Source organism: Haliotis rubra, unplaced genomic scaffold (genome assembly GCF_003918875.1).
Source record: "Haliotis rubra isolate DU_JTF1 unplaced genomic scaffold, ASM391887v1 Scf537, whole genome shotgun sequence".
NCBI classification, from domain to species: Eukaryota; Metazoa; Mollusca; class Gastropoda; order Lepetellida; family Haliotidae; genus Haliotis; species Haliotis rubra.
In genome coordinates this window covers 96,743-115,856 of record NW_025767232.1, presented here as the reverse complement: position 1 = coordinate 115,856, position 19,114 = coordinate 96,743, and the positions used below count along the sequence as shown (strand labels likewise).

General features: G+C 39.6%; 1 protein-coding gene and 1 pseudogene across 1 annotated transcript; one reads left to right on the top strand and one right to left on the bottom strand.

The window, feature by feature from the left end:
- Positions 1 to 1,128: 1,128 nt before the first annotated feature.
- LOC124253273 (peptidyl-prolyl cis-trans isomerase-like 1) lies at positions 1,129 to 4,497 on the bottom strand. The gene is made up of 4 exons (XM_046687012.1): positions 4,385 to 4,497; positions 3,842 to 3,996; positions 2,307 to 2,375; positions 1,129 to 2,005 (listed from the first exon to the last, which is right to left on the bottom strand). Exons 1-4 carry the CDS (start codon positions 4,453 to 4,455, stop codon positions 1,839 to 1,841), a joined length of 462 nt encoding a protein of 153 aa, XP_046542968.1. The 5' UTR covers positions 4,456 to 4,497; the 3' UTR covers positions 1,129 to 1,838.
- Positions 4,498 to 5,579: 1,082 nt separating this feature from the next.
- LOC124253260 lies at positions 5,580 to 19,114 on the top strand (annotated as a pseudogene).

Genomic DNA, 19,114 nt, shown 5'->3' with positions numbered 1-19,114 from the left:
CTTAGTTAACAATTTAGTTTTAACTTGGGAAAGCAACAGGTAACAGCAATTGGCAAGCATGTTGCCTAGAATGTTAGACCCTTAAAAAAGTCACAATGGTCAGATCTAAAATGTGCCCCAAAAATGATCGTCTTTATGTCAATCATTAACAAAACGGGCGGTCCCACTGGGGTGAAAGTGAAACAGCGGTCGGGGCGTGGAGTGGGCTTGGGTTTTGTCATGTTACAAGCACGTTCTCTACACATTTGCATAATATCTCGACGTCGCATACAATGTATGATAGTAGTGTGGGGTTATCAAACATTTAGACTCACTTAAAACATTCACTACATATACTTTATGTATGTATATTTGATTACAACGAAGATCAATTTCTCCACTAACTTGGGGGAAACAACTGCAAACCTTATGCAGATTAATTGCACAAGGATCACGAGGATCATGCATCAAACTGCTGAAAAGTATATGCAAATATCGTGCATGTGAACAGCAGCGTTTTGGTGTAAAGTTTTGATAAGAAGTAGCCATTTTTAAGTTTCATCATTTATTGAACGCATGACAATAATCTTTTGCACCTTTATGAATTTGTTTTACAATATTTTTAATTCATCAGTTCATGCATAAACAGCACTTTTAAACAGTATGGAATATTTTGCAAAATTTAGTTTAGAACAGTTGCCTGAAGTAAGTGGCTACATGTACACTAGGGAGTCTAAACCTTTGATGGGGAGTATATGATGAATTCATTCACATAAACATAATATTGACATGCACATGTCGCTTGTTTCCGGTCACGTGACATCTACTCACGTGTACCCCTAATGAAACGGCAGAAATGTATAAGCTTGAGTACAGAGCAGTCATAAAGGTTTTGGTCATCGATGGACACCCAGCGAAGCACATTGAAGAGCGATTGAGGAGTACCGAGTCCTATTGTTGAATGTTTTACCTTATATACTACACAAAAGAAATTTACAACCATTAGATTCTTTCAAATTACATAATACTATATGTTACATAGTTACATATCACATGTCAGGACAAATTAACTACCTTGATATGAAAAAATAAGATGGTCCTTAGCTTCCTTTGGTTACTGGTAATATACATTGACAATCCAAATAAATGTTTATTTACAAAAATTTATTTTCTGTTCCAAAATGAATAAAAACATGATATTTGATACATGGTATGTTCATGCTGATTGGATGACATGTGTTTGACCTAGTTTGGCAGACCTTGACAAATGAGGACACAATAAAACATGCACAGTTAAAAATCTCTCAGACCTGTCACAGCTTTAAAATATGTCAAACTCTGACCTTTATTAACCAAAAGGTTCCAAACAGAAACAGTCCAAGCCCTTAGCAGAGGAGCGCTTTCTTAAAGATACATCTCAATTTTCCCCTTAGTCTACCAGTGTACAAAATAATACATTCAAACTGATCTTAAGTAGGAAGTTCTTACTTAGAGCTCTCACTGCTGTCACAAGTTATGTATGGAATTTGGAGATTACTCCTGTTTGAACAAGCTAAACAGCATAGTAGGATGAAATGTAACCAGCCCACACCTAGGGCTGGTCTCACAACTTTACTCATTATGAGAACATATCCTGGAATTGGTCTGGTACAAACATTCTCCCCATTATGCCACCTGTAAAAGATATCAACTGATACTTAGTGAAACAGATGATTGGTTCAACAGTTTATATGGCAGAGAGTTTCTTCAAAAGGACCAAGGATTCATGGTCCAATCCTCCATCTAAATTGTCGACACAGTCTCATGAAGGTGTGATGAAAGCTTTCACAATCTTTATATCATCCATTGGTCTGTCATTCTCATCCGTCTCCACCATGCCGATAACGATGGACGACCTGCATGCCGCCAGACACTCGACCAAAGATGGCATGTTTTCCATCCAGCCACTGTGTTGGAGCCAAGGAGATGAAGAACTGACTGCCGTTGGAATCCGGACCACTGTTGGCCATGGATAATACACCAGCTCCTGTGAATGGAAATGCCAGTTTGTTCAATATTGTAAAGTTACCCAGTCAATCAATACATGCTTAAGTCTTATACTGTAATGATAATTACTGACAGCCTCCTTGCTTGTGTTACACTGATGAAAAGTCTTTGTCAGTATATGTGACTGTTCACTTAACTAACATCATTTTTCTTAACATTCCATATTCACAATGACTACCAAATGCATTAAAAGTAGTTTTTTCTAAATTCAGGCATTCATTCCTAACTATTGTTACTTCATTAATGCTCAATAATCGTGTGCATAATATGAATATTCATACCTGCATGTTTAAGTTCATCAGATATTTCATCTTCAAAGAATTTTCCATATATGGATGCCCCACCTCGGCCTGAAAAGAAAAGCAGAAATATCTTTTAAATAGCATATCTATGTTAGGTTTCTCTTCAGCTGGCTGTGTCCATGGAATCATCAGGTCCATGTCCAGCTGACATGAGTGTGTGAGTTTAGTTTTACGCCGCACTCAGCAATATTCCAATTATCTGGCGGTGGTCTATAAATCAAATAATCTAGTCTGGACCAGACAATCCCGTAATCAACAGCATGAGCATCGGCCTCCGCAATTGGGATACGATGACGTGTCAACTAAGTCAGTGACCCTGACCCCTTTATCCCATTAGTCGCCTCTTACGACAATCATGGGTTACTGAAGATCTATTGTAACCGGGATCTTCACGGGTCTCCATGCTGACATGAAGTCCACAAAGCTGAAAGGCATAGGCCATGGTACATCAATCACTGGATTGTCTCATCTGGTTGTTTACTGGCTGTTGTCATATAGCTAGAATATTGCTGAAGCATCAAACCTCAGTAATTCCATCACATTCACAATGGATCATTATGGATGTTGGTCTGTTTTAACAGCAGTTCTTACCCATCTTGAGTATTTGTTCCAGTAATGGATTCCATTGACAAATGATTAGATACAGATTCCAATCACTTGTAACCATGGTAATGTGTTATTTGTTTTCTATTCCTGTTACTCTGTATATCAGTTTTCACATATTTGTTGCTGACAAAATGATGTACATATCATATGAAAATTGATAATTAATATGGCTGAACCATTTGTTTCAGGGTTTCAAGGTTTGTTTGTGTTGCAGACAAAAATAAAATACAATAATGACAAAAGTTTTTTGCTAATTAACACATTAAATTTGCATGTCATTATGCAGGGATAGAAACATAGTGTCTTACTCTGAGGCTGGCCAAGATACAGGAGGACTAGTTGTATTCTACTAAAGTCCAGCCAGAAATGAGCTGTGGACTAGTAGCATTTGAGTAGTATATTTCCTTGTCATGGTCATTTACATGAAGAAACAGTAGATATTGAGAAAGAATGCATTTCATACTTCTCCTCTTGTTTGTATTCGACCAATGTTTGCTCATCAATTGTTTAATGTTTTCATTTATGTCATTCAATAACTTGAACAAATATCAATGACTATACCAAATTTTGTTTCATTATTTTCATTACTAACACTTTCAGACAAGTTCATGTGTGACATGAAGTATTCCCCTGTCTGTGGTCAGGCAGTCATGCGAATCTTGTACGTGTAATGGGGGACCATCTCGCTTACACATTACATCCTCTACTGTTTAAAGAAAGGTAAGAGTTCCTTACGTGGGGGGTACGTAAGGAACTCTTTCCCAACAGTAGTCCAGCATATAACTAGACGACTTTGCACTATACCAAGGTGTGCTCGACTGGAATACGAGTTTATTCATATGAACTATCCCAAGAGAAACCACCCTGACCATGGTCAGGGCCTGGTCAGCTGACATAAATCCCTGTACCTGTGCCTGTGGGATCCCCTCCTTGTATCATGAAGTTGGAGATGATTCGATGGAACTTGATGCTATTATAGTAGCCACGCCGACACAATTCGGCAAAGTTCCTGCAAGTGTTTGGAGCATGTTTCCAGTACAGTTCAACAAAGATGGTCCCCATGCTGGAACACAAATAACATGGTCACAACAAGCAAACTTATAAATTGAAGGTTCGTGGATATAATGTTGAGCTGCGTGAAAATCAACTGCCCAGGTATACTCCTCCTGATAAATTGACAAACACAGCTGTTTTGTGTACGCATCTATAAAAATATGTTTTAAACAACAACAAAATTTCCTCCAACACATGACTGTAATAATGAGAGCAAAGCACACCGATCAGGTGGAGACAACTCTGTCTAAAGGGTCGTGTGTACATGTGTTTTTCAACCGGCACTCCACTCTGTTGTCCTTTCTTGCTATCCCACGTGATTAAACAAATTAATCGATGTGAATTGTGTAGATAAACCGTTAGTGTTAGATTCATTTTATAAGCCGCCACAGACATACGTTGTTTCCAGAGTACACTGTGCAGGCTGCCATGACTTCGATGGTATTCCCGATGCTGTGGCTACCGCCATTTTCTATTTACGATAGTGGTTCCTTTGTTTAGTTTCGAATAAATATTATGCGAAGTGATGAATCTTTGTTTGAATGCCAAAACATAATATTTTCTGTTATAAATATATTTGTATGGCCTATTAAACAGTAGCACCAAATGTAAGGAGCCGTCCAATTCTCTTAGAAGTGATTTTGAAGCTAAGCTTTGTGGCACAGCTATTTTATTTCTTTGGTTGTGCACAATACGATAGGGCTCGGAAACAGCTCTGTGTAGAGCTTGGATACTATTCGTGGCTATTTCTGCTAGCTCCGGTTATCTGAAGCTGGGTTCCGTCTCTTCACAAAGCGCATAGAAAGCCGGGTACCAGCTTACAATCACCCCCCCCCCGACACCCCCACCAACTGACAATATTGGTTGAGTCTTCGTCGTGCAGATTTTAGCCAGTTTTTAGCGGAAGGACGGGGATAAAGTATTACCGACGAGGGCCCAAATTGAAGAAAATGAAGCTGATCGATCGACGTTAATTTGTAAACTTGCCAATAATCTTGAAAAGTTTGAATGAAGTGAATATTATTTGATTAAACTTGGATTGCTTTGAAAATAAAATAGAATAAAACGAATAAAAAGACACACACCACTCCACCTCACTTCCAAAAAGCCATCGAATGACACCTGATTAAGCACCATAAGTGCAACTTAAGTTTAATCTATCCCATAGACAGCCATGATAAACCTGATTGGTACGTCTATATATGTTGTTTAAATAGTTGCAGTTTTCTCAATAATCATCGGAACATTGAATGGAAATTATGTGTATGTAGCTGAGATGATTTCCCAGCTGGTAAATAAGTATTGAAAGCAATTCGACGGAAACGAAATTTATGAACATTATTCTTGCATTAATTTCACTAATGGCCAACTACTGTACATCGTAGTTCATGCAAGGGGTAACCCATTCCCCCTCTGTGATAGATATTGCTGGAAATTGGGGGAACTGGAATAATGCTAAATGCGGCGTAAAACCGTAATCACTCACAAACCCCAAACGAAAACTACAATCATATATTTATATTGAATAAATACGTTGACCTCACTGGGATTCCAGCATAGGGAAATTTGTAAACACACGTGACCACTTGATCACATGACGAGGAAGAAGTCACATGCTTACAAGATGGCGTCCTCAACGACGCTGCGGTGTTTACTAAGGATCTTGTTTTTTCTCGTGTGTTTTTCAGAGTTTTCTCCATGTGTCAGTAAACGATATGAACCTAACTGGGACTCCCTGGACACTCGACCTCTCCCGTCGTGGTATGATGAAGCCAAACTTGGAATATTTATTCACTGGGGTGTGTTTTCAGTGCCCAGTTATTCTTCCGAATGGTTTTGGTGGAACTGGAAAGGACAACCCTTACCCGCAATAACATTCTTTATGCAAGAAAATTATCCTCCCGACTTCACGTACGCCGACTTTGCTCGGGAATTCACGGCCGAGTTTTACAACGCTGAAGAGTGGGCGTCCATATTTGAAGATGCTGGAGCCAAGTAAATATCCATGTGTATTATTACGTAACCACAGTTACCGTGCACTGATAGTAACACTGATAATGCCGCTTCACGCGTTCATCACTACATGTCAGACGTGCACTCACACTGTACTCGCTCCATCCTTAATGTTACATTGAACTGCCGGCTTCAAAACCATGCAGTATATTGTTCTGCTTTTACTATATAAGGGGGCCCTGTTGTTGAGTATCCCTGATGCGACATACTGACTGTGTGTACGCTAATATATGGGGGTCGGTGGGAGTAGCCTAGTGGTTAAAGCATTCGCTCGTCACACTGAAGACCTGGTTTCGATTCCCCACATGGGCACAATGTGTGAAACCCATTTCTGGTGTCCCCCGCTGTGATATTTGATGGAATATTGCTAAAAGCGGCGTAAAACTAAACTCACTCACTCTTTTAGTTGAAAGTATTCCAGACATATTAATACAAAGCATAACATGTTCAGGATTCATATATGTTTCAACCCATCCTGTGATTTTTTAGAATATTTTCAGACTGAAATCCTTTTCTAATTTTTCTAACGTCTTTATCCATAAGGGAACAGGTCAAAAATGTCCGCATGACAAAAGGGCCGCAAAACGGAAAAGTCAAAAGGGCCACAAGAAAGTTAAAAGGGCCGCAAACCCCTAGTCAAAAGGGCCCCATATACCAAAAAGTAATAATAGCATCTTTTTTAAAAAGTGTAATATTGTAAAAGGTTAAATACATCTATACATTGTATATTTTATGCATACTAGTTCAGCAAACACCTCCTCCTGGGTCCTGCTGGCTTTTCACAGTTCACAATCACACTTGCTGGTTCTTCCTCACTGTTTTCAAACACTTCACACACACATAGTAGAGGGAAATGATATAAAAAAACAAGTCTGTCCATGATTTTATATCCGCCCGAGAGGAAGGTCGCGGGTTCGATCCCCGACCGCATCATACCAAAAGACTTTAAAATATGGTACTTGTTGGTCCCTGCCTGGCGCTGGTCGGCTCGGAGTCAGTATAATGTGTCTGAGTAGGGTATTCATGCTTCACTGCGGCATGGTATCTAAGTGTGCTAGCACTATAAAACCAGCTTAAGTCTGGGCTAGTACAAGCAGCCGCACATACACATACACACACATGCACTTCGTGATATGAGCGAAATATTCTCAAGCACGACGCTAAATCCAATTTCACCTCACCTCACCATGATTTATAGTCACACATTGACACAGAGTCAACTCAATGACAATTGTAAGGTTTAGTAACAATGAAAACAATACTCTAAAATATTCTGACAGTATTCACTGAAGAGCACAAAAAACAAGACATCTTAGGGATTAGTGACAGCTTACATGATTGTCAAAACACAAATATGGCATCAAAGGGATATATTGTGTATATGTGTTTTCGTGTACTATTTTAGTATTGTGGTACTAATGTTAAATGCATTTCTCTGCCAAAGTGTTTGTCATAATTATAAATGACAAGTGTTTTGTTACTTAAATGAAATAAAAAACCATTACATACATCTATTCTTTCAAGTCATCATTTTCTTTCTAACATTGAAAAAAATATCTATTAAAAACAGAACTAGTCTACATTAAATATATATTGTATAGATGTATAACCTTTTATATATTTACTTTTAAAAAACAGATGCTATTATTATTTTTTGTATATGTGGCCCTTTTGACTAGGGGTTCTGAGGCCCTTTTGACTTTCTTGCAGCCCTTATGACATTTTCGTTTTTCGGCCCTTTTGACTAGGACCCATCCATAACAGTATGGTGAACACCTCATAGATTTCATTTGATGAAAATCGACCAAGCTTTAAAATAGAATTAGGTATAAATATTTTGCAGCTTTGTGTAATTGTTTGAAGCAAAATGTATTTTGTCCTTTTTATGAGAAGGTATTTCTGTTTTAGATTAGGGAGTGTTATAAACATTGTTGCCATGTTCTGTGTTGCTGTTCTGACTGTTGCTATTCTCAGTGTACCTCTAAATGGTATCTAAGATTGTCTTAATCATGTTAGTACCTGCAGTGGTGTTAAAACATTCCCCATATAGTGTACTGAATTAGCTTGTTGGATTTAGAGTAGAATGTATGGTTAGGTAAACAAACATGATGATTTATCTAAAACAGTGTAAATATTTTCAACATACTGGTTTTGAATAGAGAGTGCCTTTTTGTGCATATATTTCTTTTTTTTTTGAGAGTATAACAAAAAGATTATATTTAAATGCTGAATAGTAGATTATGTAATTTTGATTAGAAATAGATCAAGTGCCTTTGATACATAACAGTATAAGTTAAACTTCAGCTAGGAGCAAGGCAGTTAATGTTGACAATTCATAGGTAATGGATGAATCAATACATGGGTAGCCACAATGCGTAATGCATCATTAAGTGTAAATTTGGATCAATACATTGATAACCTGTGACACATTGACAGACCATTAAGACCACTTCCATCTTGAACCAAATATACAAATGAAGGTATGGGTTGGGATATTGGTCTTCAGTAACCTATGCTTGTCGTAAGAGGCGACTAACGGGATCGGGTGGTCAGGCTCGCTGACTTGGTTGACACATGTCATCGGTTCCCAGTTGCGCAGATCGATGCACATGCTTTTGATCACTGGATTGTCTGGTCCAGACTCTTATTTACAGACCACCGCAGTGTAACTATTGCTGAGTGTGGCGTAAAACTAAACTCACTCACTCACTTGAACCAAATAACAGTATGTGTGAATGGACTTTCATGATTTCTGTTTGTTGCCTATTTCAGATATGTTGTATTTGTGAGCAAGCACCATGAAGGCTTCTGCAACTGGCCCTGCAAGACGTCCTTCAACTGGAACTCCCAGGCTGTAGGCCCAAGCCGGGACCTCGTTGGTAAGAAAATGCAATAGTAATTCGTAAAATATTAGTGAAAATTATTATGAGTTATCACTTGCATGCCTGGGGAGGTGGGGTATCCTAGTGGTTAAAGCCTTAGCTCATCACGCTGAAGACCCGGGTGCAAATCTCCACATGGGTACAATGTGTGAAGCCCATTTCTGGTGTCCAACACAGCGATGTTGCTGGAATATTGCTGAAAGCAGAGAAAAACCATGCTCACTCACTCACTCACTTGCATGTCTGTCATAAAAAAGATTATATACAGTTCATTCTACCCACATAAACATGATAAATACTGTGACAAAAATGCAGTTTTGCCGTGTTATATTTTGAACACGAGGATGGTTGTATAATTGATCACTGCGGCATTAAGCAAACTCTCGTACTGATTGTGTCACAGGTGAGCTGGCAAGTGCAATCAAGAGCAAGACCAGCATGAAGTTCGGCGTGTATCACACCCTGTTCGAATGGTTCAATCCCCTGTTTCTGCAGGACAAAGCCAACAACTTCACCACACAGAGTTTTGTGTTTGTAAGTGATACAACAATAATTGAATTTCAGCCTGCCTATTTAACATGGTATATATAACATACACGTCGACAAACACGTAATGCTTATCCCTGTATTGTGGGCTGCACACCAATTAATTTGTTTGGGCATCCATTTTGAGATCTCTTCCTTTATATCTGTGCACACAGCTGGGACAAGTGAATCCGTGAAGATCCGGGTTAGAATTGATCTTCAGTAACCTATGCTTGTCGTAAGAGGCGAGTAACGGGATCGGGTGGTCAGGCTCGCTGACTTGGTTGACACATGTCATCGTATCCCAATTGCGTAGATCGATGTTCATGCTGTTGATCACTGGATAGTCTGGTCTAGACTCAATTATTTACAGATTGCCACCATATAGCTGGAATAGTGCTGAGTGTAGCGTACAACTAAATTCACTCACTCACTCACTGTGGGACAAGTGATGTAGACTGGGACCTTCACATACAAAGCACGACCATGCATGCTGATTAGTGTGTGGGATAAATACAAAATTGATTTCTCTCTCTTTAAAAGAAATGGACGAAAAAACTATTTCACTTTGAAATACTGGCATCCACATAACAGATAAACATATCATGGCATCAAGTGTACTGTACTGTCGCATTGGAAATACCACTTCATACCACAGGAATACCACTTCATACAACAGGAATACCACTTAATATCACAGGAATACCACTTCATACCACAGGAATACCATTTCATACCACAGGAATACCACTTCATACCACAGCATTCCAATACAGGAATTCATACCACAGGAATGCCACTTCACACCACATGAATACCACTTAATACCACATGTACGCCACTTAAACCACAGGAATGCCACTTCATACCACAGGAATACCACTTAATACCACAGGAGTACCACTTCATACCACAGGAATGCCACTTCATACTACGGGAATACCACTTCATACCACAGGAATACCACAAACTGGTTCCATGAGTATGCTGTGCTGGTGCTACACTAACCCAGGCAATGACTGTAGAATGTCGGCCTCCTCAAGGCAAACATGACAGACATGACATGTACCGGTATCTACATTTTTACCTTAGAAAAACCCAAGAACTGGTTGTTAGAATATTACGAATATCCTATTTACCATTTTCTTGAATACTGCAGTAATCTATATGCGTAACAAGGATGATGTTCATTGTTACTTTTAGTGAAGGAAAACATTCTTTAAGCTGTTTCGAGACTGTCGTCATCACGTAAGCTACATGTAATAAACATCACTCACACCCTAGTTACAGCCACGGTATGTGTGTTGCTGTTTCATGTCAGCTTGTTGTGGTCAGGAAACTATACAGTATACACTGAATTGAACAGCCACAGCTATAAAATATTGATCACAGCTACTTTTCACTGAATATGATGATATAAATAGTGAAAACGATGGCTCATTTTCTCCCATTGTTAGAAATATATTAAATGCTGAGAGTAATAACTAGAAAACACCACATTTGATCTGTGATAGTGATGTTTATCACAGATCAAATCTCTGTCATTTGTCCTGTTTTGAACTCGGGAATTTATTTGATAAATCATCTTTTTGCACATGTCTTGAAGTTAGTCAAATGTTTTCTTTCCTCAAAAGTAGCAAAGATCATTTTTGTCGTGATGTATATATTGCTGCAGTATTGATTAAATTGTGAAGAAAAAATTAAACCCATTGGGTGTTTCTGTTGTATGTTATACATGTCATGTCCGCCATGTTTGTTTGCCGAGTGAAAACCGCCATTGTGCAGTCAATGCCTGGTTCCGTGCAGCACCATAGCTGCATGTCCGGGGAACCTTGCAGCACTCAACAGAGCTTGGCTTCCTGTGTAACAAAGAATATCAATTAAGTGGCACATTTTGAAGTACAGTCTATATACATAATATATATACAGTGTATGAAATAAGACCTGTGCAACAACCCATAACCTGGTAACTTTTGGTATGGGCTGGCAACTTTTGGAAATTTTTGTTTAATTTTGCCATTTACATAGACAAATTATTACATTCGGACTGGCTATTTATCAAACTTATTTCATACACTGATATGTGTTGTTTATTAACAGAACCGATCTCTCCCTGAGCTGTACGAGCTGGTCAACAACTACGAGCGGAGATCGTGTGGTCTGATGCAAGTGGTGGAGGCTCAGCAGAATACTGGAAGGCCCAGGAGTTTATTGCCTGGCTGTACAATGACAGGTGGGACAGAGTTACCTCCCTTACTAGTGCCAGTTTATTGAGATCTGAAGTGAGCAACATATCCCATCCTTGATTGTGCAGTGTGTCATATTTCCATGTTTTACCCCATGTGAATGCAAATGTTTATGGACTCACAATACTCAATGCCATTCTTTGGCAGGGGCAGGATCTGCTGACTATTCATGTATTGTTGCCCTGTTATGATCTTAGGTTGACCACTTTCATGTCAATGTTTGGGACAAAAACACTTCACCACCTTAAGCATTCTTTTGCACCCTATGCTGCTGCTGCTGCTGATGATGATGTGGAGATCTTATGTGTGCTTTCTGACATGATGCGTATTTTCGCACTCGAGCGTGCCAGGCCAGTTAGTGTTTGTAGAGTGGTGTGATCATGACCAAAGGCTAGGGCAACCTTTTGCTATACTGATAGTAAGAGGCAGTATGATGTAATGCACGGGCAGGCTAAGTGACAAGGTTTATTGAGTACTTAGTATCCGTTTATGTAGATGACATGGATGCTTGCTCACAAGTCCAGAATCAGTTATATATATCGACAGCTGTAGCAGGTAGCTGGAATACAGTTGAGAGCAGCATTCAACAACAGGGCAGGGCAGGGCAGGGCAGGGGGCAGGGCAGGGCAGGGCAGGGCAGGGCAGGGCAGGGCAGGGCAGGGCAGGGCAGGGCAGGGCAGGGCAGGGCAGGGCAGGGCAGGGCAGGGCTGAAACAAGTGGACTTGTATTACTGGCAGTAAAGTCTAAATCTGCGGTGGCTTGAATCCCTTTGACCTGGGTGTCCAACTGTTGGCGCCATTATCACCAAACCTTTGATTATATCTTGAACTGGCTGATATTTATGTCAAACCTGCACTTTGTAGAAAATGTTGAATGACGTTTCTGTAATATTTTGAGTGTGTTTTGTTGATGATCTGTATATTACATTTCCATTTCTATATCCTAGCCCAGTGAAGGACACTGTAGTGACCAATGACCGTTGGGGCAGCGGTACAGACTGTCATCACGGAGGGTTCTACACCTGTGACGACAGGTACAATCCAGGTGAGAACACCCTCCTCCCAGGGCAAGTTTACCTATGAACTGAGTTCAGTATGTTTTTGTGTAAATGGAGGTACACAAGTAGAATATGGTTTGCATACTGTGTCAATCCATAAATGCAAAAACATTTATAAAGTCAATTTTTGAAAAAAGATATGTCAACAAAAACTTAACAGATTCCTCATGTAATGCTTTACACAATAAACTGTAGACAACGACACAAACCACGCCATTCTGTTATCAAGCAGCATTAGTCCACTAGTGGACATGACCTGATGTATTTTCGGTTTATGGAAACATTAACTCAAAAACAAGTTAGTATTTTAGCCAGTCAGATACTACAGATTCACTAGCAGTGTAAATGTGTCTACACAGTAAGGCTTCATATACTTGTATGTTGCATAAAACTACATACAGTCGAGCACCATTGTCTCAATATTCATGGGCCCAAGAAAAATATCGAGAGTTATCTGAACTTCAGAGACATCCGACCAGGGCATGTCATCACATATCACTATGAAAGAAAACAAAACGCTTCTCAGTATGTTTTGATTCGAAACTATAATCCGTTATCAGTAGTGTTTAGTCGTAACAGTGAGTACTTCCTAATTAAATCCTTCTTAATTAATCCTAATTAAATAACAAACAAGTGACACCTTCAACTCAATTAGCCCTAATTAGTTTACACTACCGCATCCCTTTGATTCATGCCGCACCCTGTGTAAATGTGTGGAAACAACCTCAGTTCAGAGGGATACTTGCCCATCAAAGGTAGAAAGAAATATCAAGTTTCTTTGCAAAAATATCGAGTTAAAAGGGTAATTTTGCTTGTTGGGACCATGAAATTATATCGAGATATCCGAAATATCGAGACATCCGTATTGACTTAAAAGAGCTTGAATAATGATAAATTATGAAGGATTTTGCCGGGACCGAGATGTTATATCGAGACAACCGAGACATTGAGTTATCAGAGTTCGACACAACGGTGCTCGACTGTACTTTCATTTCTTTGTGTTTGATGTTTGTTAGAAGTCTGCAATTTGGCAAGGAGAACAAAACGATTAGTCAGCATGTTTGTCCACTTTTCATGTGATAGTACATGTATTCTGACCCTGTAATGTCAGCATGTGTTGACTGTTCCAGGTGTCCTGCAGAAACATAAGTGGGAGAATGCCATGACGATTGACCATTATTCCTGGGGCTACAGGCGGAACGCTAAACTGACTGATTTTCTGACCATAGACGACCTGCTGGAAACTTTTGTGGAAACTGTCAGGTACTGCATCCTACATATTGTTTGCTCACCTGGATTCCAGGTGAAATTATGTCATAGCTCTCTGCAGTGGCATTTCCTTCTCAGACACCACCGGACCCACTGAAATATAGCATATGTGTTCTACAAATGATGACACCTGAATTTGTTCAAGAAGTTTTAATCTGATTCAATATGTCCACCATCACAGCCATATCATAAATCATTTCATGATCCTCACTTAAACATTTAAGTTCTGTATGTACTCAGCTTTGTTATGTGTGTAGAGAGCAGTGGGACTCAACACATATAATACTTCTTGCATTTTTTAAAATGTTTGTTTTGACAGTTGTATTGTGACCATGCTCTTAAATTCTCTCAAAATGCATGTCAAGCTCTATAACCATCTTTTCCTCGGGGGGCGGTGGGGTAGCCTAGTGGTTAAAGCGTTGGCTCGTCACGCCGAAGACCTGGGTTCGATTCCCCACATGGGCACAATGTGTGAAGCCCATTTCTGGTGTCCCCGCCGTGATATTGCTGGAATATTGCTAAAAGCGGCGTAAAACTAAACTCAGTCAGTCAGTCAGTCTTTTCCTCTGAAATGTGGGCATAATGTGTCTTGTTTTAGTTACAGTTGTATTTCATTAAAATCTAGAGAGGTCAGTAAAAGTTCATCCTGACTGATAGTGTTGAAATTTTAAGTTACAGTGTCATGGCATGTTATGTTTATCAAATGGAGACCCATGAAGATCCGGGTCAGAATTGGTCTTCAGCAATTCATGCTTGTCGTGAGAGGCGACTGACAGGATCGGGTGGTCAGGCTTGCTGACTTGGTTGACACATGTCATCGTATCCCAACTGCGTAGATCGATGAACATGATGTCAATCACTGGATTGTCTAGTCCAGAATCGATTATTTTCAGAATATAATATCATGTAGCTGGAAAATTGCTGAATGCAGTGTTAAACAACAAAAATCAATTGGACAATAATTTCAAGCCTCAAGGTTCTTTTTCACAACACTTCTACTTTCTCGACTACCCCAGTTCTTCTGTTGTCATCTTGCCCAAATGTACCTCCTAATGTCATGATAATGTCATCGTTTCCCTCCCCAGCTGTGGCGGCAACATGCTGATGAATGTTGGACCTACCAAAGATGGCCTCCTTGTCCCCATTTTCCAGGAGCGTCTGAAGCAGATGGGGCAGTGGATGAAGGTCAACGGAGAGGCCATCTACTCCACGCGGCCCTGGACACACCAGAACGACACAATGACCCCGAAAGTGTGGTGAGTAGTTAGTTCCACAGACTTTATCTCCCTTCCTATGTCATAGGCTCACTCTTAGGATTTTGTCATTTATCGTAGGGAGTGGGGATGAGGTGTGGAGGAACAGTTGACCTTGAATTGGTCTTGATTCTGACAAGTGCAGGGTATGTCAAGGACCTACGTAAGTAAAATAAATGTATTATGACAGTCATCCAGCTTGTTTATTCCCTGTGGGGATTTCAGGGTACAATATGTTGAAAGCAACCTCTGCTGGTAGAGTGAGTGAGTGAGTGTGGTTGTACACTATATGTCACATTCCAGCAATATCATCACTAGGGACAATACAAATGTGCTTCACACACTGTGAACATTATGGAAATCAAACCCAGGTCTTACGTGTGACGTGGAAACATGTGGCTACCCACTGCCCCTACTGATGATTAAGTGGTCAGACTCGGGGTCTTGGTTGACTGTGTGATATTGTACCTCGATGATGGTGACTGTTTCGCACAGCAAGAATCATTGGATTGCCTGGTCCAGTATTTACAGACATCGTCATACAGCTGGAATATTGTTGAGTTGGGCATTAAGCAACATTCACATACAGTCAAATCCCGATGAGTCGAATGCCGGTGTCTCGAATATTATGCATAACTCGAAGTACCTGTCGGTCCCGACCATTCCCTGTTATAGTTGTCATCATTTGAATACCGGTTACACGAATTCGTCTCATAAATACACACGATGACTCGAGAAGGAAATTTGGTCCCATGAGATTCAAACAACAGCAATCTTGTATACATAAGCCGAAGTCAGTCAATGAGAAATTGATTGGTGTAGCAAACTGATCCAATTAACAAACCAGCACGGCTCACACCTTTCCGCCATTGACGGGTGAGTTCAAAAGGCAGATTAGTGATTTTACGGAAATCACTGTCTGTGCTCATCAGACTGGAACTGATAAGGTGTCCCTATTAGTGATATGGAAATCATTAGATAAACAAATGCTTAGGCGGAGGAATTAGGACTGGATCATCTTTTTTTCTACCCTCATAGACATACCTATGTCTCGAATACATCGATAAGTCGAATTTATTACTTGGTCCCCAGCGATTCGACTCATCGGGATTTGACTGTATATATCTCATTGAACCATATAAAGAAGACAGAAATTGCAAGTGTTTTGTAGGAGAGTAGGGAAGAGGTAATTTTGGATCTACATTTTTTCATCAGGTATACATCCAAGAAAGAGGGTGCCCAGACCAATGTGTACGCCATCATCATGGACTGGCCAGAGGGGGACACCTTGACCCTTGGAGCCCCCTCCACTACTGTGGCAACGACTGTTTCCTTGTTGGGTTACCAAGGCAATTTCAACTGGAAGGAAGGCGACAAGGGAGGAATAGTCATTGAAATTCCACCAATTCCAGTGAACAAGATCCCTTGCTTGTGGGCTTGGTCATTCAAACTTACTGGGCTCTCCAACTAAACAGAGGAAAGGGACAGAACAGATTAATACTTTTTTAACCATTTAACTTTTCTTAGTATCCAAATCGTACCTGAAAACATAATATATACGTAGTAGTCCTGACATGCAATTTTTGAAAAGTTCACATTCAGGGTTGAAAGACCATGGCCATTTTGAACAGTAAGATCAGATATTAGACGCAGCATCTGGCAATAATATTTATTTAGTGTTACTGTATGCTAATTCATTGGCGGATCCAGAGGGGGGAGTTCAGGGGGTTCGATCCCCCCTTTTGAAAACGACTAAAGACCACATTGAAGATTTTTTTGGCGTTCAGGGGGTTCGAAACCCCTGAACACCCCCCTTCCAAAATTCCTGGATCCGACATCCACAGACATACACCCAAATCTAGTTTGGTCAAAGTAAAACGAGGCCAGATATCTGTACCATTATCAGCTAAAATTGATTCCAACATTCAAGTTTGGATCAGTAAACTGATAACAATGTGGACAGACTGATCTGGTTTACAATGTTTGGATATCACCTCGCTGATGCAAGAAATATTGTTGCCACTGTCTTAGTGTATGACCTAACATGAATGATGCAAAATGTCAAAATGTTCTTTATTGCCTGTTCTCATCTGGACCAAACTGTGTTCAATTAAAGATGTCTTGAGACCAGGTAGAACTGACCATTTGTGCAGATCCTTGATACTAATGGAGCAGTTTCAAAAGCCTTCCTGGTTTGCGAATAGTGAGCCTCATATTGTCTGTTTGATGACAGGGTTTGAGTGGCTCCTGAGTGACCTCATGGCTGCTGAAAGTGTTGAAGTCGGAGCCAGCTGGTAGAAGGTCCAGTTATTGGGTTGCTCTGTGGTTCTGATACTTGACTATATTCAGATTTCTGACAGTCTTCACAAATGTATATTTTGGGTGTGTGTTTCCACCTCCAGCAGCTACTGGAAGAGGTTTTACATCAACTCGTTTCATGTGCATTCCAATGTATTAACATAAACGAAAATCTTTCTATGATACATTATACTGTATATGCATAACAAATTCTCTATATATTTTGATCTACAAAGATTTCTAATGCAAAACATACATTGTGACTCTGTGATATCCATGCATTTATTTCAATGATTCATGTTGTCGTGTTTTTCAAAAAGTTTTTAACCTACATATAGTTATTTTTATCTTTAATTTTGAATTTGATCTCATGTTCATCAAAAGCAGTCCAAGTCAATGGAAAGTACAGGTATACTCATCTAACACAGAGCATTGTAAACCAAAAGTCACTGTGTTCTTTAATCTGATTGGTTGAAAAACATGATCGAATGGTATTCATTTCCCAGAAATTGAAAGACCATTTGCCGGGTATTAATGTGTACGAACACTGCACACACCATTGTATTGTTATGTTGTCAGCAGTGGTGACATCATTCAAATCATATTGTGATGGAAAGTCCAAATGATGTCACAAATTGAGCAGTTCCAGATGCTACCATGAGAGACAGCCGAAACGTGCGGCTGATGACATTTCACTGCTGTACCCGTACTCGATGTCAATGAGTGCAGACACAAAAACGCATGTGGACCTTTTGGTTTACTTTTGTGTTTACAATGTCGATAAACATCAAGTGTTGGCCAATTTCCCGGGTGTATTTTAAGCACAGAATATTTCATTTGAAACCTCCGGCTAATGCCGTCTGTTCCAAATGAATTCCTATGCTTCAAATAATCAATAACACCCAGGTAATTGGCCAACACATGATGTTTATCTCCTAATTGGACATGGCTGCAATTTGCTCCCTTGATTTGCTCTGATCAAGCTGTGGATGTTCCTTGTTATATGAACGCCACCATATAGCTGGAATATTGCAGAGTGTTAAGCAACAAACAAAACACACACAAAATCTATGTTATGTCATTCCACACTGTACGTTTAACTTCTGTGGCTTTGCAGACACAGAATACCTCCCTAGTGTCATGCTGATTGTAAGAGCCAACTTAAACTAATAATTGCTTGTCTAGGCCGATGGTTTTCATGCCATCATAAAGTCTTGTCTTGTGAGGACACAATAGCGTACAAGGATGTACTGGAATATTTTATACATTCACCATAGACTCATCTATCTTGAACAAACATGTTTGTATGTATTTGTCTTTTGTATATAACTCAGAGAAGAGATCCATATTTTGTTTTACCTGTTTTAGATTAGTCATATCAAATATACTCGATAGATGCACAATGTTCAACTTTTATCAAATGAATGTTAATGTATTTTTTACAACTTTTGTAGATGTGCAATTATACATGTATATGTTTTGATAATTAGTGTGTATTTACATGAAAAGGTAACATGTCTGTTTGAAATAAAATATTAGAAGTTGTCTTGACACGATATGCATATGCAATAAAAAGTCAACTCTG

What these genes read in the sequence shown, in the direction of transcription:
- LOC124253273 (XM_046687012.1), bottom strand. Translation starts at nt 4,455, where the DNA reads ATGGCGGTAGCCACAGCATCGGGAATACCATCGAAGTCATGGCAGCCT. An exon ending in AGGGGATCCCACAGGCACAG is followed by an intron (nt 2,376 to 3,841) that starts GTACAGGGATTT and finishes TTTTCTTTTCAG; the next exon opens with GCCGAGGTGGGGCATCCATA. An exon ending in TGATGAACTTAAACATGCAG is followed by an intron (nt 2,006 to 2,306) that starts GTATGAATATTC and finishes TTCCATTCACAG; the next exon opens with GAGCTGGTGTATTATCCATG.